At 41.2% G+C, this 25,489-nt stretch overlaps 1 protein-coding gene across 11 annotated transcripts in view; it reads left to right on the plus strand.

Annotated features, from left to right (window-relative positions):
- Positions 1-25,489, plus strand: part of MTMR3 (myotubularin related protein 3) — an 87,103-nt gene that overhangs the window by 49,035 nt on the left and 12,579 nt on the right. For 10 of the 11 annotated variants that reach the window (XM_076353330.1, XM_076353334.1, XM_076353339.1 and 7 more), the window contains 11 exons: positions 545-711; positions 4,594-4,690; positions 6,225-6,338; positions 12,959-13,164; positions 13,388-13,519; positions 15,590-15,701; positions 16,849-17,044; positions 18,670-18,855; positions 20,271-20,441; positions 22,561-22,706; positions 23,380-24,799. In XM_076353330.1, coding sequence (XP_076209445.1) covers positions 545-711; positions 4,594-4,690; positions 6,225-6,338; positions 12,959-13,164; positions 13,388-13,519; positions 15,590-15,701; positions 16,849-17,044; positions 18,670-18,855; positions 20,271-20,441; positions 22,561-22,706; positions 23,380-24,799 — 2,947 coding nt within the window. Of the gene's footprint in view, positions 1-544; positions 712-1,301; positions 1,352-4,593; positions 4,691-6,224; positions 6,339-12,958; positions 13,165-13,387; positions 13,520-15,589; positions 15,702-16,848; positions 17,045-18,669; positions 18,856-20,270; positions 20,442-22,560; positions 22,707-23,379; positions 24,800-25,489 lie in introns of those variants that run through there. The other variant, XM_076353341.1, reaches the window with a different exon arrangement.

Below are 25,489 nucleotides of genomic sequence, written 5' to 3' on the forward strand. Positions count from 1 at the left end.
TGGAGTTTGTCCTCGTTATTCTCAAATTAAGTATATTAATCAAATGGATATTTCTCCTATGTCTGATGAAAAATGTGTTCTTGTTTACGGGAATACAGTGCATAGATTATAATGTACGTGATGGTTTTGTGAGTTTCCATCTGAGACCACCAGTCAGCAAGTTGCTGTAACGCGTTCCTGTCTTTGATAGTGTGAAAGCTGCAGACCGAACTCAGTGATAATTGTCCTTGGTTTATAGTAAACATATGCATAAACGTCTCCCTCATTCATGACTAGTAGGGCATACCGCTGATTTATTCACACATAACATTGCTTTCCTGCTCACAGTTTATTTTAACTTCCTAAGTGTGTATTTCTTTACTAATATCCAAAGGTTTCATTTTTACTATCCATTAGAATGTATGTAGAAGCAGAACCAAGTTATCAATAAGGTGTTTGTTCTCACTTTTTGCTTTCACGGGTGTTTTCAGAGTCAGCCTGTCAGATCTCATAGTCTGGCATCTTTTACTGAAAATTAACAGATAAATGTTTGTCTCTGGGACAGGTGTCAGTTTTCTACTTTTGAGCAGTGTCAAGATTGGCTTAAGCGACTGAACAATGCCATCCGCCCTCCTTCGAAGATAGAAGACCTTTTCTCATTTGCCTATCACGCTTGGTGTATGGAGGTATACGCTAGTGAAAAGGAACAGCACGGGGATTTGTGTCGGCCAGGTATGCGGAAACGCTTTGGGGATCAGGACAAATGCATTGACTAGTAACTGCCTGTTTGCTGAAATCCAGAACTTTCAAAAAAAGTTATAAACAAATTTAGTCTGTGCTGTTGTAAACTGAACCCAGAAAATTCCAGTATGGAATATTTTTGTACGCAAGTTCTTGCACTTCTTCGCTAGCTGGTGAATATACTGTATGTGGTAATTATGTAGGTATAGCATACCTTCACTTACAGTGAGGTGTCCTTTAACGTCTTGCACGTCTGCCGCACAGTCTGAGTTTTGTTCTGTCTGAACAAAGGAGAGATTAGCTCCCACCATAGCTACTTTGGGATCAATATGCAAAGCAGTACCTGAATATCCTGAGGAAATTATTGTGGATTTGATTTAGTCAGTCATGCATAATACTACTAACATTTTGTTCACCATGGCAGAAACTTTGAATCTAAAACATTTTGTATTGATTGTGCCCGCATTTTTTGTAATTGCCTAGAACAGTGGTCTTCAACATGGATGTTGAGGAGCAGGAGATGAAGGGGAAGGAAGTCCCTGAGCTGCTCCTGAGGTTCATTCACAGCTGCAAGACAGAGACCTATTTTAGTGAGATACCATCCTTGCTGGAAAGTTTTAGAAGCCCACAAGTAAATAAAAGCTAAAAATTGGGATGTTGGTGGTTATAGCACTTGTTTGCATGTAAGGAAATCTGAGTTCCAGGCCCTCTCCAGTCTGAGGCTCTCTCCGCTCACAATTCACATATCTGAGAAAAGTGTCCCAATTATCAGGTTGAGGAATGTTAGTGTCATTCTGTCCTTATTGCTGAAGCTGGTCTGGGGCTGAGCAAAGACTATAACCCCTTTGGCGCCCAAGGAAGAGTAGTCAAGAGGTAGCACGCAAGTGGGAGGAGGTGCTCCTTGGTTCTGGTTCCTGTTCCTGCAGCACTTTACATGCTTTATGTTAGCAGTTACTGAAAAAAGGCAAAAAAAGTCCTCGGAGCAGAATTTGAAACTTGGGTCTTTTCCCTCCTAACTAAATTCAGGAACTGGAAGATTGCAGACATGTAGATGGCTTGCTAAGTCTCTTTGTAGTCCTTCTCTCTTCCTCACTGAAACAAACGGGCTTCAACCTAACACTGGGTTAGGATAAGAAGCAGCATTCACCTTTTTATTAACTTTTAGCAATCAAAGATTTTTCTTGTAGGTGTGTCTATCAAATAATTTTCTTTAATGTAGTAACTTCTTCCCTGTAGCTTGCTTATTTCTGGTGGTAGATATTCTCCTTCTAGGAGTTAAATTACAGTTGAAATAAATCTATGGGAATGTAATTGAAGAAGTTAATCCCAAGACACTGTAATTTATTTTTTTACATCCAAGGAGCCCAGTATTTGGTAGATATGGACAAAAATACTAAATTGCTTCAAAATCTATCTAAGTATCAACTTCTGGGGAAAAAATGCAAGTTGTTATCCATGTACGTAATGGGAGATATGAACTGTGGCTCACGAGATCAGCTTTTATAGTGAGAAGGCACAAGTTGACAAAATGTATAGCTTGCTTTTTCTCTGATTTTGAGAGTTGATTGGGATGCTTCGAAAATATTACCCACCTTGGCTCAAAATGCCTCTTAAAATACCAGCATTTCAGGAGGAACGGGCAAAACGTTAAGGCTAGGGTTTCATTTCTCAGAGGAAAGTCTATGATTTCACTACACGCACAGTAGCTGAAAAATTAAGAGGGAGAAATCAAACAGAATATTTCATTTTCATGTAGTTTTAAGTATTTCTCTTAAAACCCACTAGCAGTATGCAGCATCGATGATTGGGGATATTTCCAGTATTCTCATTTGCTATCCAGAAAAATCCTTAAGGATGTATCACAAGTTTTAATGACCATTCCTCAAAGCAGCTGATAGTGAAGCCCATCCTCAGTGCTGCAAGAGCATGCTGCTGTTCCAATAAAACTTGTGTGTTTGGTTTTTTTGTTGTTTTTTTTTTTTTTTTTTAAAAGTCACTGCTAAGGAAGGACGTGACAGAGGTGGTTGTCTGGCTGGAATGTATTGTCCCAGTTTCACCTCTGCACTTGACAAAGGATCAAAGGGCTCCTCGCAGAGCTGCCAGCTCTGTGGAGCCATCCAGCTTTTGTAGAACGGACTCAGGCAGCTGATCTATTTGAGTAGGTGGCTAGAAGATAATAAATTCAAGCTCATGCAGAGTTCACGGGAGAAGTGGGAAATTGTTGGCAAGCTCCAGTCTAATTAATCGGGCGATAAGGAAGCTAGAGCAGAACTACAGTGCCTGTGTGGTACTGAGACTAGCCTTCTGCAGAAAATGCACGACACAGGAGACAGAACTATTTCTTCTTTATGGTACTGTCGTACCAGTGAGACGATGTAAAGGGAGTAAGTGATGAAGGTCAGTCAGGCCCATAGATTTTACCACCATGTGCCTTGAAGAGTGAATATTCTCTATTTGCACACAGTGTCATTCTCACATTTTACCTTTCAAAAAGCGTAAGAAAAATAACTTCATTATGCAGATCTCTTGCACACTGTCCATATTGTAAAGCATGTCTAGATTTGCAAAGTACCATTTTCAGTGTATGATCTGACCTGTAGGAATGAATAATGTTACAGCTTTTCTTTCAATTAAGTCCTGCAGTTAGGCTGTTATCTTTATTCTTAATTTACCTATTTCTCTATATTTATTTCTAATTGTTCTGTACTGTCACATAAAAAATTTTCAGACATGTACGTTTATATCTTGGAGATAAATATGTATCTACGTATATCTCGGGTATTGAAAGACTTTAAAGGTTTTCTGAAATATATAATGGAAAGATGTAATACTTAAAGCATTAATTTTTCAACAGATTCTTTCCCCCCTGTTGGGTGATGCTCTGCCTCATGATTTAATGATACAGTAATTTAAAGAGACAAGCAATGGACAGACTTTTATAATCATTTTATCTGCTGTTGCTCACATGCTTATTAAATTTATCACATTTCTTAGCTCTGTGAACCTGGAAATTTTGTACGTTATTCTCTTCTACATGTTGATTGGGTACCTTCTAATTCTCTAGACTTTCTGTCTGTCAGAATAATTATTCTTTATTGCCATTGTGTATTTTTCAATTGTATTTTGATACTTTTAAAAAAGTGTCTAAGAAATAAATGGAGCTCATTCTGGTTCCTTTAATATATTAATCCAGGAATTTGTGAGGCTCTTGTGACTCATGTTTGTGTCAAACGATCATTTATGCTTTTTATCTTCATATCTCCACATGACTCACGGAGGAATAATGTCCAATTTACAGATGGAAAACTGAGATGCAGGTTAAATTACAGGGCTTGCCTAGAGCCGTACAGGAAACCTGTGGCTGAAATTGCATACTAAATGGAGATTGCCCAAGTTCCAGACCACATTCCATATATTACCCCTTCACGTATCAGTCAGACCAGAGCTTGACATTCTTCTCGTTGATACAAAATTCTTCTGAACTTCAGAAAAGAAAAACTACTAGCGTTTTCCCGCTATGACTGCTGATGGATCTAAATTGTTTTTGCTGATGTGCTTGGTTCCAGTCTGCAGTGTTACTGTTTCGTATATGAATTTACAGAAGCTGGTCATTTCAGAGCAAAAGTCCTTGACGGACTTTGACATTTCTGGAGAGTTGACCGGGGAGAGCCATCAATACAGGCTGTGGTTCTCCTGATACAGATTTTCAAAATAGGGTCGTGAAATGTAGGTGGTGTTTTTGGACTGTTCCTTTCTCTTTTCAGCTTTTAATAAGTGTGAGTGCAGTGGTGTCTTTTCTCTTAACTATTTTGAAAGGTAGGAATCTTACTTCTTATTTCGCATTTATTTTCTCTCTCTGCTTTTGATACCCAGGAGAACATGTAACTTCAAGGTTTAAAAATGAAGTGGAGCGGATGGGTTTTGATATGAACAATGCCTGGAGGATCTCCAACATCAATGAGAAGTACAAGTAAGTTATGTGGGCTGCTGATTTGCAGCCAAATGGCATCTCAAAACACCAATTTTGTTATAGCAGATTACTGGAACTTTTTCCAGGTTCTACAATTCCTAATAAGGGACAATTAGAATTACGATTTTTTGTTGTTTTATAGAAAAAAATCTGCTTTTAAAATATTATTTAATATTTTATTAGCTGCTACAATTTTTGTAGGCTTAGAAATACCAGATTTTGATATGCTTGCTGGAGGACTTCTTGGAGAATAAGCATTCTAGTGGAAGAAAGGGAAGCCTTAAGTGAGCAAAGTGTGGAGTTTGAACTTTTTTAAAAGCTTTTTTTTATTGTCTTACTCTCTAACTTATGACAAAGACTTGTATTAAAAAAAAGGTTGGTCTGGAAGAGTTAAGCTTGTAGATCCTGAAAATAAAACACTTTCTGTGGTCCTGAAAGCATAGACAAATGTCCTCTTCTCTAGCTGCTGGAGCAGGGAAGGGTGTTCCTCCATTCACGGCTGGTAGGACAGGGTGTACTGGCTGATCCCTAGTCCAATTGAGAGCAAAACCAGCAGTAACACCTTGTGATGAAACACGTTTCATTGCTCTGTCTTTGCAGGATAATGACTTGCAGCTGGTAGTTGGTGTCACTGCAAGAAGAGTATCTGTCTTGGTCTCCAAATAGCTAGGGAAGAAAAAATAGCTATCCCTTACGTATATAATACTAAAGAAAAGGGAAAAAACTTTATAAGTCATATGGAAGCAGAATGACACAAACTACTCCTTTCCTTCTTGTGGCCAGCACTTGAGAAAAGAGCATTTTTTTCAGGATGATCGATACATTTTTCTGAATAGAACGGTCTTAGACACGTGTTCATGTCTGTCCTTCTTGTGCAGTAGATGCCTCTCTTTAAGGGGATGGGCTGGGGATGAACTAGTTTATGATTCAGCAATATATTGCAGTCACTACTGACTGCTTGCACTCATTGGCAGTCATGGCTTTATTAGTTAAATTGTGGAGTAGGAGGTGCATCTAGTAGAAGAAAATTCCAGCTAGCCAGTCAAACATAAGCCAGTGCACTCAGATTCCTGCCTTCAGCGAGGGTTAATTAGCCGATGTACTTTTTCCACACTTACACACGTTTTCTGTCTTGAATCCAGTAGCCCAGGGTTGCTCTGCTTCTGTGTTTTGTGACCCAGAAATTGAGTGGCTAATTCTTTAGCATGGAGAGACGTGGAATTTCTTTTCTGTGGTCCAGTTTATTTCAGCGGCTGGAGTTAAAAATTGCCTACATGCGAATTTCCCGAGAAAACACTAGCTTGAATCTTCTAATTCTGAAATGCATTTATGCACCTCGATGTTCACAGTGCTTTTGGTATATGTGAAGGAGAAGTTTATCAACATATAAGGAAACAGGAATTAACACAATGGCAGTTTGCTCAGATGAACAGCTGTGAGGTTGCTTATGCTGTTTATTTGTGTGTGTTGTCTGGGAAGTGTGTAACTGCTCTGTACCACTTACATTCAACCCTTTGCACTGCTTTTTTCACAGGCTCTGTGGTAGTTACCCCCAGGAAATCATAGTTCCCGCCTGGATCACGGATAAAGAGCTAGAGAGTGTGGCAAGCTTTCGGTCCTGGAAGCGTATCCCTGCTGTTGTGTACAGGTGAGGCTCTTGCAGGTGGAACAGCTTTCCCCAGGCTGTAAATGGGGTGCTCTAGCAAATAAAAGCTGAAATAAGTTGTAACTGGGAATCTTGGCTTGTAATGAAAGGTGTTCAGGCTCCTCTGGGCCCCAGGTGTCCCCTCACTGAGCCTGACAGACTTTAGCAAAAGTGTTAAAGGTATTTTAAAATAATATTTTTATAATTTATTCAAAGTAAAGAGAGATCTGGCTTGCATCTTGCTGTATTTTTGCATATATAATGTAATGTGGAGGGATGCTGCATCCCTGGATCTTTTACAATTAATTTATTACAAAGATAAAAAGATCCCTGGAGGCCCGGGACCCTGCTAGGGTAGAGTTGGAGAACTAGGCTGGGAAGAGGCAGCAAAACCTGGCACAGTCCCTGCTGCCTGGTGGAGGGGTACCCAAGCTGATCCACCCTGGGACTCTGTCAGGGGTGAGGTCCTGCTGTTCCACTCCAGAAGGATCCCAGAAGTGGTGTAGAGAACAGGACCTCGGAACGAAACACAAACCACCCTAAGGGTTCAGCTATCAAACAAGGATGACAGGGGACCCCTCGCGTGAGAAAACGTTCAGACCTGTATTTAACTGATAGCAAAGTATGACCTGTTAGCTTGGGGTCTTTGTCTCTGCATTTGCTACCTGTATATGTATTGTTTTATACCTATTCAAAACTCCAAGAATGTGTGATACAGCAGTACGTATTGGCCTTTGTCAAGCCATAAATGAGGTTAAGACGGAGTTACTACACATTCACTCCGAGTAGGAATAATGGCTTGTATCTTTTAATTCCAAACACATATTGCAGGAGCACTCGGCATTTGCATCTCCTGCAAGTCATTCCTGGGGCAGTCATCTCAGTTAAGATTGGTTTTATTTTCTTTAATATGAAAATGAAAAAATATAAGATGAAGACATCAACACAGCTGAAGAAATGATAAGTGGCACCTCTGGCTAGGTACTCCTTTGGTTTTTCTCTAATTCTCATCTGGCTAATACTCAGACTGCAGTATAAATGAGGACAAATACCAAAATTATTTAAGGGAGATATAAAACTCAAATTACAAAAGAATGTACGTGTTAGCTCTGTCTACATATTTTAGATAGTTTTAATCAGACGATCTCTTCCTTAGGTTGAGTCCAGCAATTCTTCATAACAAATTGCTTTTCTGAGATAACTGGGTTTTGGCAGCTTCTTTAGTAAGAAATATGTTTCAGCATCTGTTTTTTTTCCAAATATTCTGGAACCTATCATTTAATACCTTGGCCACTTTCCTGGTGTAGTTATCCTCCCATAAATATTTAAAATCTCTTTAAAAAATCAGATGACAAAGGGATCAAAAAGATAATGAATAATGATAATGCCATTAAGTCTGCCTAGCCGCCCATTCCTTCTAAACGGGCGGAAAGGAAAAGCCGTTCTCTGAGTGGCAAGCTAAATTTAGAGAGCAGTAAAGTTGACAAATTCGTATGGCCTGGGTCGGAGGAGCAAGTGTATAAGTGTTAAGAGTAGGCCACAAAGCATTATTTACCTAGCTTAAGAGCTCTCCTTCTATGAAAGGAGAACAAATTACCTTGTGGCAGCAGACCAGTATCTTTAAATCCTCCTATCTTTTCTCCTTTTTCTTCCAAACAATAAAGGGGTTAGCATAGTCTCTTTCTGAATGTTAAGGAATTGCTCCATCCTCTGTTCAGCTCTGTGAGGGGGGGGGGGAAGTGCTTTCCAGCATATCCTAATTTTTTAAGACTTAAGGTATTTTATTATTATGGTAGTACATACAAGTATGTATATTATATGTACAAAAACATATATATTATATGTACAAAAGAGAATAGTGTAATTTATATATGGCTTTGTGTTCAACTTTGAACACTGCATTTCAGGCTGCTTTGTGCCTTTTACGCAGTTGTCACGTAAGTGGGGCACACCTCACCTGCAAGCACACTTAACACGGGGAAGCATCCCTCCTCCTTTCATCACTCTGCAGGAGAAGGAAACCTCCTTCTTTGCAGTCTTGGGTGCAGCTCGCGTTCTGGGGGATTTATGGAAGGGTGATTTAAATGGTCAAAAGACCTCATAGATGGAAACTGTTTAATCCCTGGCATTCAATTTTCTGCAGTTCTGATGACACTATGTATGTTAAATTACCACAGTTTTTCATTTGTAATCTTAAAATCAGTGGGAGAAAAATTTGTCTCTTTTTTGATTTCTTTTTTTCCTTATCTTGACATTTAGTAATAGATTTTTCAAGACATCCAGTTCATCATTCTGCGCTCTAATAGAACTCACATCAGCTAGTGGTTGATGATCTGTATGATTGGAAATCCATGTATAGTTTTCTCTCCATATATGTTGCCATAAAAATAGCTTTTTTTTTACTTTGGAGGAGTAATGGGCAAAAGCTCATTCAGCATTTTTTTATCTGTTGAAGATGATTTTGGGACTATTAGTTTCATTATTGATCACGTTTAAAAAAATCTGCTCTTTTTGCTTTTCCTCAGGAGGAAAAAAAGTAATAATGATGTTTTAAAATTCGTCCAATAATTTGTCTCAGATACTGAACACTGGGACAGAGAGAGACCAGAGACACAGACACTTGGCAACAAAAAACTCATTGTCTGTTCCTGTGAAGCGTTCAAGGGCTATGACAGTATGCACAGGCTGAAAAGCTGAGCGGGCTGAATTCAGAGGCGAGCTTCAAAAATACCCAGTTGAGATTGAACTGTCAGGAGCGTTGCTTCTGTTTTATGATCAGATTTCTAGAAAAATCTCACACCCAGCTTCTGCAGTTTTTCTCTGTGTTTACAATTTTTTAAAATCCAGGCACATATTTATGTAGATAAATCTGGGCTGTAATGTGGTTTTTTGTAGCTTATCTGTTTTGGTCCCCGAAAAGCAACGTTAGGGAGAAGCCTTTTTGGGTTTTGTGGAAAGACAAAGGGAGGACTTCATACATTATATAAACAGTGCCCTCAGCTCATGAGAACCTACTTGGAAATTAGCTGTGTTGAAGGTGTCTTTTTGTCTCGCCCACTGCTGAAGGTGGTTACCCACGCAGGCGGCATTTCTGCCAGCACAGGAAGCCAAGGCAAACAGAAAATTGCCATGTACCATACTTGCCGAATTATATTCGTGAATTGCAGCGATGATATATATATATTTTTTTTTCCCCAGTTGCAAGTACTGGTAGTTAAGTAATACTGTGGAGGGAGCTATTCAAACCTTCATTAGTCCTCCCTGTCTTTGTAGTTACAAGGACTTGGTGGATTTATTGTTGTACTCAAAAGGTTGCTTGAACACAAGGAAGATTAAGCGTGTGCAGAGGTGTACCGTACATCATACGGTTATACAATGCTTTATAAAGGGCTTTGTAGTTATCTAATGGTGATTTACTATTTCGTTTCTGTAGGGAGGCTGCATGTTGCTTTGTCTCTAGAGGGTTAGGAAATCTGCAGTGGAGGGTTTGCTTCAATTTTTTTTAAATCTTTTCTTGGTTACTGAGGTCTGAGTGACACCGTGTTATCCCCAGCTCTATCTCTGGGGACCTCGGAATCACACTTAAACTATTTGCTATTTTTTGTTCCCATGGCCAGTCCGGTTGGAATGAGTGTGATTCCTCAGACCTCCAACATTACCGTAAATAGAATTGTTTGCTGATTTCTGCTGGTACATCTGAACATTGCATATTTGCGCAGGCCTAGGAGTGGTAGGGCTTCACAGCTATCAATGAACTCAACTTTTGGCCTAATGATTCTTTATTATTTCTGGTATAAATGGGAGGCAAGAACCTGGAGATGAAAATAGAACTGCTTGTGAACCTATGAAAATGATTCCGCAGGCAGGTAGTAATGAAATCTGGGAGAACATACGGAAAAATAAATGAGCTTATCTGAGCGTTTAAAATAGATTTCTTACACGTGTAATGATGTGTTTTTTTCTTTTCTTATTTGTGCAAGCGTAGTGGGGAACTAGGTGGCCTTTCAGTGATTGGCACGTATGTTTTGCTGAACTAATTTGATATCAGCAGAGCTGTTTCTTGAAGGCTACTCGTTTCAGCAGAAATACATTTTCCTTTGCATGCAGTCGGCTGGCACCTGGTGTAAGCGCTGTGGCGTTCGGATTGCTTTGCCTTTGGTTCGGTTAATGCAGTGTGTCAGTTGCTTCCTCTCAGTGAAGGAATTGTATATGAAACAATTACAAGAGAGCTATGAAAAATACTTAAATAGGTTGTGATATGGTATTTTAATAATTCTAAGTTTTTGCAACAGGGAGCTTTAACCCGATGTAAGTGTTGCTTTTGAATGAGTAGCACGAGGCAGTCGCTGCTGCCTACTGCTGTGCCCCGCAGCGACACTGCAGAGGTGGTGCTGCTCAGCACCTGACGGGGGCTTGACAGCTCTGATGACAAATTATAAACCAGCTTGTCACACCTCCATAAACATTTATTAGAGTGGTGAGAGGGGAAAAAAGTTCAGATTTATGGATTTGGGTGGGCTTTCTTCCTGTTCAGGGCTGTCCAAGTCGACTGTTTACATTTGCTTAAAGATTCGGCTAACCCTCACCATTCTGTGCAGCTGCCTTATTAGAGGGAATTAAACAACTCTTGGTTGACATGAAGCTGAGATGGCCAGTTTGTTTGCAGGAACACTCTAAAATGCTTTGTTGCATCGTAACATATAGGAACTGTAATTGGCATGTGCATACTTTATAAATATGGGGTTCTGGTGGGACTCCGGAGCAAGAACGGCATCGCCTAGAGGCACCTTTGCTTAAAGGGGTGTGTATCTGCAGGCCGTTTAAATAGAGAAGAGCAGTGTGTGGATAAATGGTAGGATATTTCAGATGGGGACATGAGGCAGGGAGTAAACATGCCTAGGTGTGCCATTCCTCAGCATCGTTGACTCGCCACGTGGCCTGAGAGAAGTTGTGTCTCTTCTCTGCTTTGGCCACTCCAGCTGCAGCTCTTCATACGGACAGCTGGGCTTCCTTTCCTGCCTGAGGTCCTCTGGATTCAGGGTGCTCCTAGTGAAGGTCAGGGAGAACGTTGTTAATGCCAGATGTAAACACTTCGGTGAATGGGGAATTACATTTCTGGTGGCAGCAGTGGGATGTGCCAGCATGGAGGCAGTAAGTGAAATTACAGTGATAATATGTTTCGGTACTCTCTTTTTATAATAGATTATAGGGGAGAGTTTTAAAATCTTTTTCAGAGTATGTTTGCAATGGTTGGATACGTTTTAATTATTTAAAATCTGTTCTTTATGTGTACTACAAGAAGCTAGGTCAAATTTAAGAAAATAACTACTATCTCTTCAGGCATTTAAAAAAAAAAAAAATCAGATTTTTTTTTTTAATGTCACTCCCCAGAAGAAGATAGCTATGTTCAAGTTAGGTCATTCTTCAGTTATCTCCCTGGCATTTTTTTTTTTATTGATAGACTCATCTCTGTACTCCATTTGCCAGTCCTCTGAAGTTTTATCAGTATATAGAGTGCTTGCAATTTATTTTAGAAGAAAAATATTCTGTTAATAAACAATATTTCCTTTTTCAGTGCTACTTAGGTGTCTGTAGCAAAATTTACTTGCTTGTGGACTTTGTTGTTTACCAGCCTGGCACCACACTGGTGCTTACATGTAAGAGCTACTGTTGCTGTTCATCAGCTCCTTGGTGCTCTTCTGCTAGGCACGATCGGTGTTTGAGAGGCAGCAGATGAAACACTGCCCAAAGAGGGTCAGGAAGAGGGATGGAGAAGACCCATGCGTAGAGGAGAAGAAGCTGAAAAGGGGATGGCAGAGCCGCTCCTTTCCAACAGATGCCAATACCAAACTTCAGAATGAGTAGAACTACAGATGTTTTGCATCCTGAGATGCAAGAGGCTCTTTTCCTTTTAGCTAGTGAAACAATACCTAGAATACACTGGCTTCTAGATACGGTTCTGCAGTGTTCAAGGACCACCTCCTGTGATTCACGGGTGATGCCTTTCTAGAAATGGGTACCATCGATGTACAAGAGTAAGGTTTTGGGTTACCGTTAGACATCATCAGACAGAAGGCGTGCCAGATTCTGCCAGTATTTCCTACCAAAATGGTAACATTCTTCAGATTTAATTAGTGGTATGTTGTGATTTTAAAAAATCTCATCAAAAAGTGAATCTGTGATTTTACTCCTGCCTTCTAGCTTTAAAATCAGCATGAGTTAAATTGAGCTTTCCTATTTACTCTGGTATTAACAGCAGTAGACCTGACTATCCAGCAGGTGTCGAGTACCTCTTTAATGCCTCATCTGCTGTTCCAAAATGTTCCCCAGCTTTCACTGGCCAACAGGCAACGATATTGAGCAAGAAAATGCTTTGTTTTCTCTTCCTGACCTTGGCTTTGACTTTCACCTTTCAGTGACTGTGTGGTCGCAGTCAGCATTTTGAAGGGAAGCACGTGGAATACGTTGCCGCTGAATCACAGGTCGAGGATAACTGCTGGACGATAGAGAGGTCCCCGACAGGAATTAAACTACTGGAGTAAACCATTTAATTTTTCATGCCCTCTGTGTTTGTCATCCTGGTTCTTCAAGTTATGCACCGCTGTTCTTTTTATTCTTTTCAGGCACCAGAGCAATGGAGCAGTTATTTCCCGCTGTGGACAACCTGAGGTCAGTTGGTGGGGCTGGAGGAATGCAGATGATGAACACCTTGTCCAGTCTGTAGCCAAAGCCTGTGCCTCAGATTCGAGGTCCAACAGTAACAAATTAATGAATGGAAATTGTTCCAGAGATTTCTCCAATGGAGGGGACCTCTCTGATGTGGAATTTGGTAAGTTTGTCACTGTTCCTTTTCTGTAAAGGGCAGAGCTTTATATAAAAGCTTAATCTCTTACATGTACTGTAGCAGATTCAGTCCTTTGGATTTAATCAGGCATTCTCCAATTTCTGTATGTGCAGTGCATATGCATTGTGGGACTCGAGTGAATCGTTGTTGTAAACAATGTCAGAAGTATCCCTTCAGTTATTCTTCAGTTGCATACCCTCTTCCCCAGATTCCTCCATCTCTAATGCTTCAGGAGCAGAGAGTTTGGCAATACAGCCTCAGAAGCTTTTGATCTTAGACGCACGATCTTACGCAGCAGCTGTGGCGAACAGAGCCAAAGGAGGAGGCTGTGAGTGCCCAGGTAAGCAGTGGTTCTTCTCAGTTTTCTGTGAAGTTAATCAAAAGGATTTGCTCAAGTATAATTACACTGATGTACTTCAGTACTGCATATTTAACAGACTGGGTGGATGCAAGTGCTATTCATCTATATGAAAGTTCTGGATCGTTGCAGCTATCACACAGCCCTTCAAAAGGACAGCTTTAGCTGTAATTAAGTCTGTTTCTTAGAGCACAAAACCGGCTGGTAACAGTCATCAGTAAATGCTGAACTGTGTGGAATATGCTCATTAGCTTTCCCTTGCTGAGTCAAATATATAAACCAGAGCGAGACAAAGGTATCCAGTGTGCTAACGTCTAAAAAAAACCTGAACAAACTTGTAAAAATCCACTAACTCTAGAGGATAATAATATTCTAGAATGGTTGTGCAGAAGACAACTTTTCAGCAATTTTTCTAAAGCTGAAAGATTTTTCAGCATTTATATCATAACCCAGAGCAACTGAAAGCCTGATTCATCTTGCATTTGTAATACATTTGCAATTATCACTTTCTGTGTTCTTTGGCACTTGTAAATTGTTGGTATTGTAAACAAGATATTATTTTATGGTCACTATTGGATATGAATGCAGCCCGTTAAAATTCCGTGGGTGGAGAGTCTAGAAAAAAGTACCGGACAGAAAAACTATAGATAAGATAACAAAAGTTGTTTTGACCATATACTCTTGTTTTGGTCTTTGCTGCAATAGCTGCACTTTGATATGTAGCCACCAGTAAGAAAAGATGAATTTTCCATTTAACACCTCAAAACTATTGAATAACTCCTCATCAGAGAGTAAAATTTCAAAACAGAAAAGCAGAGTATACAAGAAGGTTAATTTTCTTCCTATATATTGGTTCTTGAATTCTCTGTAGAAAATTTCCAAACAGCTTGTCACCTTCAATAAATTTGACCTGCATTAAGTGCTTCCTTTTTGCTGATGAGTTTTCTCCAGGTATTGCCAAGTTTGCTTCGCTCTCTCTGTATAAAAATTTCCATTATGTTATGCTTTATTTATAACATAATTCAGTAAAAAGACAAAAAAAAAAAAATGCTTAAACTGTCTGATACTGTCAGTCGCTTCTGGCTGGAGTTACATAGTCTGTCACTAACAGGATGTTCTGGTTTGGGTCAGAATGTGTTGGGCTGTTAACAGTTAAGAAATCAAATGATATAAAAGATGCTCTTTTAAGAGACTGCTGCATTTTCCTGCGCGAGCACTCCATATCCCATATTCTGAATCCTGATTATTTTTTTTCTGTTGTAGAAAAGGTCATTTTAGCTATCACGTCATCATTTTTGTGCGGGTAGAAGCATCAGGACAGAGGAAAGCTAAATCCAGGAAAGACTATCGAATTAGTATTTTTCTGCATCTTCTTAGGTGCTCCCTCTGACTAGTGGACCCTGTCTGTACAGATACTGCCTCCCTGGCAGAGCAGAGTTGCATGAGCACATCCCATAGCAGCATCGGAAGGCAGGCTCAGTAATTCCATCGATCTTCTGTTTTCCTGAGCTTTGAGTATTTCTCACGTGTGTGATGCTTGTTCCTCATAATAGAAGAACTCAGAATAAAGCAGTAAATGAAGTAACCTTCCAGCCTTTTTGAGTGGTTAGGAAAAGGAATCTATAACTTGTATAAAAATACACATCAGTTTACCAAATTTAAGAACATCCCTAACTTACCAGTTAAATATTGTTTATGCTTTGCAGTATCTTAGGATGTTTCTCAGTCTTTTTAAAAACATCCTATAACCTTGAGCACAGCAATATCGCTATTCCCGTAGGTTTGTGCTCTGCTCTTTGCAATGTGAAGTGAAACATTGAAAATAAATACGCAAACCCTTTGCTAACTCTTTCCTGTTTTGCTGTGCTGTGTTGCAATGTCTGGAATACCTACCGAACTTCAAGTACTAGTTTCTCCTTACAGAATGTTCGTAAACAGATTATTTCATCTGCCCACAGCAACAGTGGTTTCTTTTTATGAAAAAGCTTCTTTTAGAAATTAAACTTAGTGTAGTTTTTAGTTTCTTCCCTCTTTCTTGGTATTTCCCTACAGAATATTATCCAAACTGTGAAGTAGTGTTCATGGGGATGGCAAACATTCATTCTATCCGGAAGAGCTTTCAGTCGCTGCGTTTGCTCTGCACACAAATGCCAGATCCAGGAAAGTAAGTGGATGTTTGGTGTTTTTTGCCTTTGTTTACATGTTTCTGCAACTGCATTCTTTTGCTGATGATGAGTAAACTGAAATTCAGTGTTTTTTCCCTTGATGACTTTCCTGTGCAACAATGCTAAGCTATATTTTTTCATTTCCACAGAATTGGAGCTAAAGGAAGTCATTGGTTTATTATCATTGAAGTGAACCTAGAAAATGAGATCTGGGATTATAATGTAGCCTTGAGTATTGATACTAGAATGTTATTATTTTCAGGCGGGCTTCTAAGTGCTAGCACTTAAGCTTACCTGCTATTGCTGGTTCTTCCGTCTTCACAGCTTGGCTCTCCTTCAGAAAATTCTAGTGCTGTTCCATGTACTTCACGCATTTATAGTGTCATTTCAGGAGACATATTTCATAGCCCTCCAATGCTGTGGGATAACCAGCCTCTAATGGCCCATCATCTCAGGAGCTTCTGAGGTTGGGTCTTCACTAGGAGACTGTAGCTGCAGCAGTCCTGTTTCCCCTACCACTTCCCTGTTTTGAATTTGCTGCTAAGAGTCTCTCATGGTTTCAAAGTAGATCCAGAATGGCCACCCTTACTAAACTGGGTATGTAGATCTTCGTAGGGTAGAGATTCTTAAGATACCTACAGCACACCTTGTAAAGCCTGGGAACAGTTGCAATACGGGAGATTTCAAAGGCACCTCAGGTTCCACGCTTTCATGGAAGCACAGAGTTGTCAGGGGCGTATGGCAGAGTCCCAGGATATGCCAGTGGTACTGGGACTGCTGGGTAATCTGAATCCTCAGCTCGGAGGAAGGGTGACAGCAGAGGCTGCTGAAAGTAACGATTACCCAGTAGCGCTTACGTTGTCCGTTGCTGGTGGCGTGTTATGCTCTTGTCTGGGAAAATGTTGTTTAAGCTTCTTGCAAGTCTTAAGCAGCAAAGCACATGCCAGAGACTGGCTGTTCCTCACGTGGACTGCATGGCTTTGTTTCTTACAAATCTGGGAAAGTGTTAATGAGATGTAAACGAAAAATATTCAAGAATGACATTCACAGCTTATTAAAATAGGAGCTTTGACTTGATAAATTCAAAGATCCAAACCTGAAAGCATTTTAAAAGAGCAAAAACTGTCTTCCCTTGTTTTCCTCTAGTTGGCTATCAGCTCTGGAAAGTACCAAATGGCTGCAGCACTTATCTGTGCTTCTGAAATCTGCGCTACTCGTAGTTCATGCCGTGGACCGAGACCAGCGACCAGTCTTGGTGCACTGCTCAGACGGCTGGGACCGAACCCCCCAGATAGTGGCGCTGGCCAAACTGCTCCTAGATCCGTATTACAGGACCACAGAGGTTTGTAAACCGTCTGTTAGTGCATGAGGTAGTTACCGAGTTTGGGTCCTTTTCTGAGGAAGTCTGTCTATAAATGATTTCAGTTTTTTCCACTAGAAAAGGCACTAAAGCTAGCAGGAGTTTGCTGGCAGTAGTCTGCAGATACAGTTACATATAGGTGTAAATATAGTCTGAATTCAAGAGCAGATTCTATTTTCCCCCTTTGCTGTAACTGCACAGTCATGGTCTATGCTTCCCCATATTTAGCTTAGGAATATGTAGTACCAAGTGCTACGTATTGCAGTTTCCATTACACCATTGCCGTTTCTCAGCCAACTATTGATACAAAGCCTTTCTCTTTTCTAGATTTCCAAACTGCCTGTTTTTCCAGTTTCACATTTTCGTTGTCCTCTGTCACTCAGTTATATTTCTCTTGGGTTTTCAGCCTGAATTTCTTTTTCCCCATCACTTTTCAGCATTGTGTGATATGTGATGGCTGGATTCCATCTCCCAGCCCACGTGCAAGATGCCTTTGCTGTCTAGAACAGAAGCATATGTCTGAACACTGTGCTATGAACTGCTGCTTAAAGCCTCGGACGCATGAGGACCAGAAGTTTAAACTGTAGCAATGCCTTTTGGATGAAATTGTGCAAACTTCTCAGATCACATGGGGTCTAGAAGTCGGCATCCATCAGATCAAAACATGCTGCTGTCCTTGGCACAAAACCGTCTCCTGGTCCCTCCTAAGAGTGCTGTCATGCCTGTTCAAAGTGCAGAGTTCTTCTGTACACACCCTTTGCCTTCCTTCTTGTCACCACCGCATCAGAGGAAACTGTAAACTGTAGCTGTCTATACAAGGATCAGAAATGTTTAGGAAAATGAGTCTTCAGCATTGTCACGTTTCAAGCTTTTCAGCTGTCGGCTATTATTTTTGCTCTAATTCCAGCCATTGACTTCATAAGCATGCTCTACAATTTTTCTTTCCGTTAAGAATCAAAACCTTCCTAACCTGTGATGGGTTTTAGGTCCCGTGAGATGAGGTGTCGCATTCAGGTGCTCAGCTAGGCAGTGTTTTGAAATGTTCTTTGCCCTTTTCATTTGCATAAGAAATCACGCAACTCGACCTTTAATCAACCTTGTGACTGTGCTACATTTGGTATACACACCGGCAGGCACTCTCTCTGAGCACGGGTGTCCTTTCGTGGATGAATTGTTTTCTTTTACGACAGACAGATCTGCCCATCGTTTTCAAGGGAGAGCTTTAAAATTTCCTCTCCTGTCCAAATGTCGGTTACCGTGATCCAGAGGGTTTTGATCAAGGTGAATTCCCTACTCACCCCTGCCTGGCCAAGATAGGTCTCATATCAGGATCTTCCGTGCCGGTCACTGAGGACTTACCCTGCCTCATTCCCTCTCCTGTTCACGTCGGCTTGGGAATTCACATCTGTCCTAATTTCATCGTGCAGCATTTCAGAACACACAGGCATTAGGTAAAGCAGTAAAGATAAGTAATGAGGCCAATGCTGAAGGGAGATGGGAGTCAGTGAGGACACAGTAATAAGGTGATTCCCATGAGTCTCAGACTGTCTTAGGAAATTGAACCAAGGAAAAACAGGAACTTTTCATCTGTACTTTCATTTCTGCAGGGTTTCCAGGTGCTAGTGGAGATGGAGTGGCTGGATTTTGGCCACAAGTTTGCAGATCGCTGTGGCCATGGTGAGAATTCGGATGACCTAAATGAGCGCTGCCCGGTGTTTTTACAGTGGCTGGACTGCGTCCATCAGCTCCAGAGGCAGTTCCCTTGCTCTTTCGAGTTTAACGAAGCATTCCTTGTGAGTTGTGGCTTGAGAGATTGCTGTTTTATAGACTGCTTCTAAACCGGTACTAACATACTATAGAGCCCCGAGGGGTTTCTGATTTTCCCATCTATCTGTGATACACTGCAGCCTGATAAAGGAAACAGGAAAACTGCCCAGATACAGTAGACAAAAGTACTTGTACACTTCATGGGACGTGAGGTCTGTTCACTCTTAAAACCGAAGCAGGACCCTTGAGGACGTCTTTTAAACTTTAAAGAAAGAAATAACTGATACGAATTTAATAGTCTCACCTAAGAGGTGCTGAAATAACTCCGGTGTTATACATCCAAACAGCATGAAAAAAGTCATAGTTACTGGCAATAAAACTTCCCCCTACTTTGATCTTGTTTTGAGTTGAAGGTTCCTCCTCTAAAAACAACCTCCCCCTTACCTTTCCATTCAGTTTTTCCGCTGAAAATGTGTAGGATATATGAGCTGGGGTTTATTTTCTTTTGAAGTGGACAGCTCTCCTATTAGAAATTTGCCTAGGATGGTCAAAATCAGTTCTCAAGGCCGGAAAGCAGGGCTCTGGGAAAGTGGCAGTCACTGACTGCAGGGCTAGTAATCTGAAGAATAAAAGTTTTTATGAAGTGTCTGATCCACTAAGAGATTTAAAGCACATTCCTGTGATTGTGGTTGACTTGAATTACCACTTGCCAGCTCAGCCGTGTAACCGAGCATCTGTACAGTCCTAGTTTAGCTCAGTTGTGAAATGAGCTACGTAAGGTTATAACTGGCTTCACAGCACACTGCTAATCTACAGGAGCTGTGTGTGAACACAGCCTTAGTATTCTGGCCTTTTTAGAGTAAACCCCTTAATTTATTAGAGTATTAAAACACTTGTCTTCATTTAAACATCTGAATAATCCCGGGGAGGAGTTTATATGCTTAAAGTTAAGTTCATATTAAGCTATTTTGTCAGACTAGGACCACAGCATGGAGTGAATAATGATCAGGATGTGTGTGCTGTGTGCATTTATACCAACATACAGAAATTAACACTTTTCCCCACCATTCTTTGCCTTTCTGTGCTGCATTAATGTTTTGTAACAGGTATCGTGATTCTCTTCTTTGCCTATCCTACAGGGCTACGAGTTTGAATCAGCAAGACTTTTATACTTGATTATGAACAAATATTTTGTCTTTATATTTTTTCCTGATTTTTTTTTAGTTACAATTTTAAAAGATTCCACTATGCTTGAGTTCTTTTGCCATTAGTTTATGAGGAGGTATGCAAAAAATGCTAGGTGTATTTGTGTATCGGTCTTTAGGAAGGGGGTGTATTGCCCTGTGAAGGAAAGATTTGTTGCTTCTTGAGCCTGAATGTTGATTCTCACGTTAAGCTGACATCTTCTGCCATATGACAATATTTGTATTGGTCTGTGCAGGTCAAATTGGTGCAGCACACCTACTCTTGCCTCTTTGGTACATTCCTGTGCAACAATGCGAAAGAGAGAGGAGAAAAACACACTCAGGAACGGACCTGTTCTGTCTGGTCTTTGCTGCGGGCAGCAAACAAAGCCTTCAGAAACCTGCTCTACTCCTCCCAATCAGAATCTGTATGTATCCTTCGTTCCCCACCACGCGGGGAGAGTCCCTGTAGGGGCTCCCAGGTACAATGTTCTCAAAAGTGCGTACCTAAGAAAATACCCAAGCTTGTAGCAGTGGGACATCGTAATGGCTTAACTGTCATCATGAATACAGCGTAGAGAGAGGCATTTCCAGAAAAGTGTACTCGGCTCTCCTCGTCGACGTTTACCTTTGAACAGGCTGTTCAGTCTGACGTTTCAAGTCTTGCATTAAGTTTGCTGATACTTGAGGAATGTCAAACGCAAACTCAGAAATTGCTCTAAGCTGGAAATGTGTTTTCTGTAACTAAATATTTTGCTTTCAGTATTTGACAAATAGACCTTGCTAGAGAACTAAGCTATGTCAGAGGAGTGTCATAAAATTGCATACAAACCTAGAGACTGTGTCTATATTCATCTTAAATCTAAACAGAAAAAGTAACACAGATTATGTAGTATATCTTTGTTTCTAGTAATACTTTCATGTTTTCAGTTTGGCTTTTCCATAGTAAGAGCTCACTGAAGCTTCTGGGAAGGGGCGCACGCTTACCTTTTTGTGTATTTGATAAAAGGTCACGTAAGGCATTGAGGGATGCGGTGTGGTGGGCATGTGAACAAACAGTCATCAAATATCATGATGAGGACAGCAGAGGCTTTTATAAATATTTAAAACCCTTTTTGTTTATAAAAGTATCAGATATCATAAACCTAACTGTAAGGACTGTGCAATGTTTTTGCATATGATAGATGTGGCTTTTAATTGTTCCTTAGAGTAAAATTAAAACCTGGCTTAGTAGGAAAGAGTTTATGCCTACATCTGTTATAAAAAGATTAATTTTGTATTCATGTCAGCCCTCTGTGGCTGTCTGTCTCCCCCGGACACCGGACGTGCAGCCTGCGCTCAGACTGGGTGCAGATCCCATTTGTCATTGCGACAGGCAACGTCAGAGAGAGCCCTTCAAGACTTTTCAACCTGACATTGTCATCATAAGAGTGGTTGTGATAGCTGAAAGCATGAGACATTGCAGACAAATACGGCTTGTGAGGACTTTTAAAGCTGTGGATGCATCTGAGTAGTTTTCCCTGAAAATACCAGCAGGTTTGCCCAGGAGGAGCTTAGAGAGCGCTCCTAAAGCGGGCCGTGCGGACAGGTAGCCGTTCTGTCCTTGGGCTGCCCTTACATGCTATATCCTGCAGTATAGCTGCAGTCTCAGTGACTTGGCCTCTGGGCCCAGTAAGTACTACGCTGTACTGTACGAAGCTAATTAGGATAATTTCTCTGTATGTGGGAGTTTTGGTAATTTCCTGTCTTGTATTCATCTTTTCGTGGTTTTACTTCAGTCTTTAAAAGGTGCCTCTCTGATGTAGCCACATCTGTTATAAAACCATAGTTGTTTACGAGCAGCATCCACCAAACCAAGCCACCCCACAGCCCTCCCTTGCTCAGTGGCAGCGAAACCTGCCTCTTTCTCTGCCATTGCCTGCTTTTCCACAAGGAAGTTGCCTGGGAAAAGAGTGGAATTGATAGCGTGACCCAAGGTGTTTTTAAACTGAAACAGAAAGCATATTCCACAGTCAAGGAATCCCTTTTAAGAGCAAGCTGCCTCTTCAGCAAAGAATTTCTGCATGTACTAAATTTTTAACATATGAGTGCTTCCATTAAAGACAGGGTTAGCTTTGATGAATTGGAGCCTGCAGAAGGAGGTTATTAGTTCAGCTTTCATATGGCATGGTATAATACAAAATAGAAGGACATCTCTGCACTAACAATGGGCCACTGAATTCTTCAGCAGTTTAAATTGCTCGGAAGCTTTATTAAGGTGTAGATTAACACAGAGCACATTGCAGTAATTCATTCGTGGGAAGCTGAAAGCCGGCATTGTTATGCCTCAGCCTCTGTCTCTGAAAGAAAAGATAATTATATATCTGAGCGTAGCTGATTAAAAATGCCATAGCTGCTCACTGGCCTTCAGAGTTAGGTAGAGATCTAGCAAAGGCTCCCAGCTGCAAACCTGAATAGTAAACTACCACAATTGGATCTGAACACTTCTCTGCGTTCCGGGAATGAGCGGTTTACCTTTTCTGAACGCTGTGTGTTCTCCCCTCTCAGGTGCTGTATCCAGTGTGCCATGTGCGTAACTTAATGCTCTGGAGTGCCGTTTACCTGCCATGCTCTTCCCCCTCTACACCCGCTGATGACTCCTGTGCCCCATACCCTGTTCCAGGCTCTAGCCCTGAAGATCAGCCTCTGGGCAGGTGAGCCTAGAGCCCAGAAATCCCATCCTGTAAAGTAAGATCAACAGAGAATATTGTGGGATATAAAGAGGAGAATACTTGTGGTGGGAGGGAAGTATTTTTCCCAGGCTTATTTGTGGGACTGTTTGACTGACCTACCCAAAAGCAGTCTGTCAGTGTTTTAGTTCTGAAAGCTGTTAAGTTTCAGAGGTGATAGCATAGCAGAGAGAAGATTAGCAAATAGAATTAAGCTCCAGGTATTGCATTGCCTTGTAGGATTCCGTATATCCTTGTGGGATATAAGCTTTCATTTGGTTATCTTGAATTCGAGTTCTTTTTCTGTGTTGCATAACTATTTCTTTGCTTTTTTTGTACAACCATTCTGAGCACATGTTAATTAGGAGGTGTGACCAGACTGTAAGCATTTGTGCTTTGTGGTAAAGGGATTATTCTGGGAATGTTTGAAGTCCGATTGAACATATTTTCCTGATGGCAAACAAAGAAAGTACTGAAGCAGCTCTGCACTACAGATGGTCAAAATGTGCTCCTAGATAATACTTCACAGAAGTCCATTAGTTAGCAGATTGTTACTGTCCTAATTGTGGGGGGAGTTTTTAACCCATAGCAGCTAAGCATTTTAAAAAAAAAAAAAAATCCCCTGACTTTTGGATTATGATTATTTGTACCTTTATAGGTTACCAAAGACAAGATCATTTGACAATCTGACAACAGCCTGTGATAGCAGCGTGCCTACAACCAATCGACGTAGTAGCGATCCCAGCCTCAATGAAAAGTGGCAAGAGCACCGTCGGTCTCTGGAGCTGAGCAGCCTCGGCAACCCTGGGGATGATCCGTTTGATGGAGATAGCCTGAGTAAACAAGGCAGGGCTCCAGCTGGAGCAGAACTCTCTGTTGCAGCTGGTGTGGCAGAGGGACAGATGGAGAACATTTTGCAAGAGGCCACTAAAGATGATGTTGGTCTGGAGGAGCACTTAAGGGGTAGCCTAGAGACAGTAGGTAAAGGGGATGAGATTGCCCTGGACAAGGAGAAGAGAACGGAAAATCCACATGGGTATGTCGGTGACCTCTGTGAAAAGGCTGAGGCGGATAAAGGTATTGTAATGAACAATCCAGCATCCAGTGCACATCCAGTTTCACAAGGTGCTTCTGAGTTTAAAGGACAACAGGATGAGCATGCTGATCTCAGTAATGCTATCCAGAAGTTACCTCAGGTGAAAGGACTACAGACTGTTCCTTTGGAGGGCTTTGTAAATAGAGACACTCAAAAGAATACGGAGGAGGAAGGTGTTAGCAAACTTGAGGGAGAAGCAGAGAGCCTGTACAGTACAGCGCAGGCCAGCCTTCCGTTACCTCTTACAATCCCGCACGAGGCAAGAACATCCAACATTGAAAGTTCTACGGAAACCTTAACAGAGAACGAAGCAAAGCAAGAGCTCGTTCCTAAGGGTCCTTGCCATAGACCGCACCTGATCGACAACAGTGCTGACGAACTTTCTCGAACTATTGAAAATAGGCCAGAGGGGGAGAGCATGCTAGAACTTCAAAAACTGGGAACAAAAGTACATAGGACTTCTGGTAGCAGCAGCACACACATCCCGATGCCTTCCCCTTGTGCCTTGCCTTTAGCTGAATGTAAAGATGAGATTGTGTGTAACGGAGAGCTGGAGCCTGAGAACAAGATGACAGAGAAGCCTGCGGGGTTTAGTATCGCCCAGAAATACCACGCGACAAACGGACACTGTGTGAATGGAGAGGACGGTCGGATCAAAGCCTCTCTGAGTCGGCAGGTCTCCACAGCTAGCTGTAGTTCCGCACAGTTTCACTTGAGGAACTTGCACCAAAAATGGATGTTTAGTCATCTCGGTAAGCAGCAGGCAGCCAGCAGCCCAGACCAACCTGCCAGAAGTCACCTGGACGACGATGGGATGCCTGTCTACACTGATGTTATCCAGCAGCGCCTGCGCCAGATAGAAACTGGCCATCAGCAAGAAGTGGAGACCTTGAAGAAGCAAGTGCAAGAGTTGAAGAGCCGGTTGGAGAGCCAGTTCCTGAATAGCTCCTTACGTCTCAATGGTGATTATGGAGACGAAGTGGTAAGTGAAATGGTAATTGGGCCACTGCTGGAAACAGCGGGCTAGTCAGTCACGTTCTGGATCTCACCATACTGTCAGCTCTTAGTTCATTGGTCAGGTAGTGATTTTTTTGGCCATAAGGCTTTTGTAAAACTGTCAAGGTCATTCTGAAGAGGGCAAACGACTGACTGAGTACACGGCAAATGGCAATTAATGATGACTAATATTTTCACTGTATGTCAGTTTGACCATAAATGCGGCAAAGGTCTATTTCAAGATGGGTGTTTCACAGCGTACCCGCACATACCTGGACGTACTTAAATGCCTTCATTGGCCTTATTTAAAAAGGAAAAACCATTTGTTTTACTGTTGTTTTCATATATGGGCAAAGATATTTTTCTAAGGATGTGAATGTGTCATTTATTGGGACAGGAGCGTAGGACTGATCTCTTGGTGCTTTGCATGCTTAGGGTAAGAAAGATGCAGCAGTGCCTGCTCTGTCAGCTCAAAACCACAAACTTCAAGCCATCCCCTTTCCAGATGGCTGGCCTGCTCAAGGCTTAATAACTGGAACAAATTAAGAGCTTTTGTGCTAGCCTTAGGTCAATGAGGGTTTTTTCTCAACAAATTAAGAATTTTAAGGGAGCTTTTAAACTGTTTGTGCTTTTACTTGGAAGTGTTTAAAGTCGTAAAAGTAGAGACTTAAGTTTG

Source organism: Aptenodytes patagonicus, chromosome 15 (genome assembly GCF_965638725.1).
Source record: "Aptenodytes patagonicus chromosome 15, bAptPat1.pri.cur, whole genome shotgun sequence".
NCBI classification, from domain to species: Eukaryota; Metazoa; Chordata; class Aves; order Sphenisciformes; family Spheniscidae; genus Aptenodytes; species Aptenodytes patagonicus.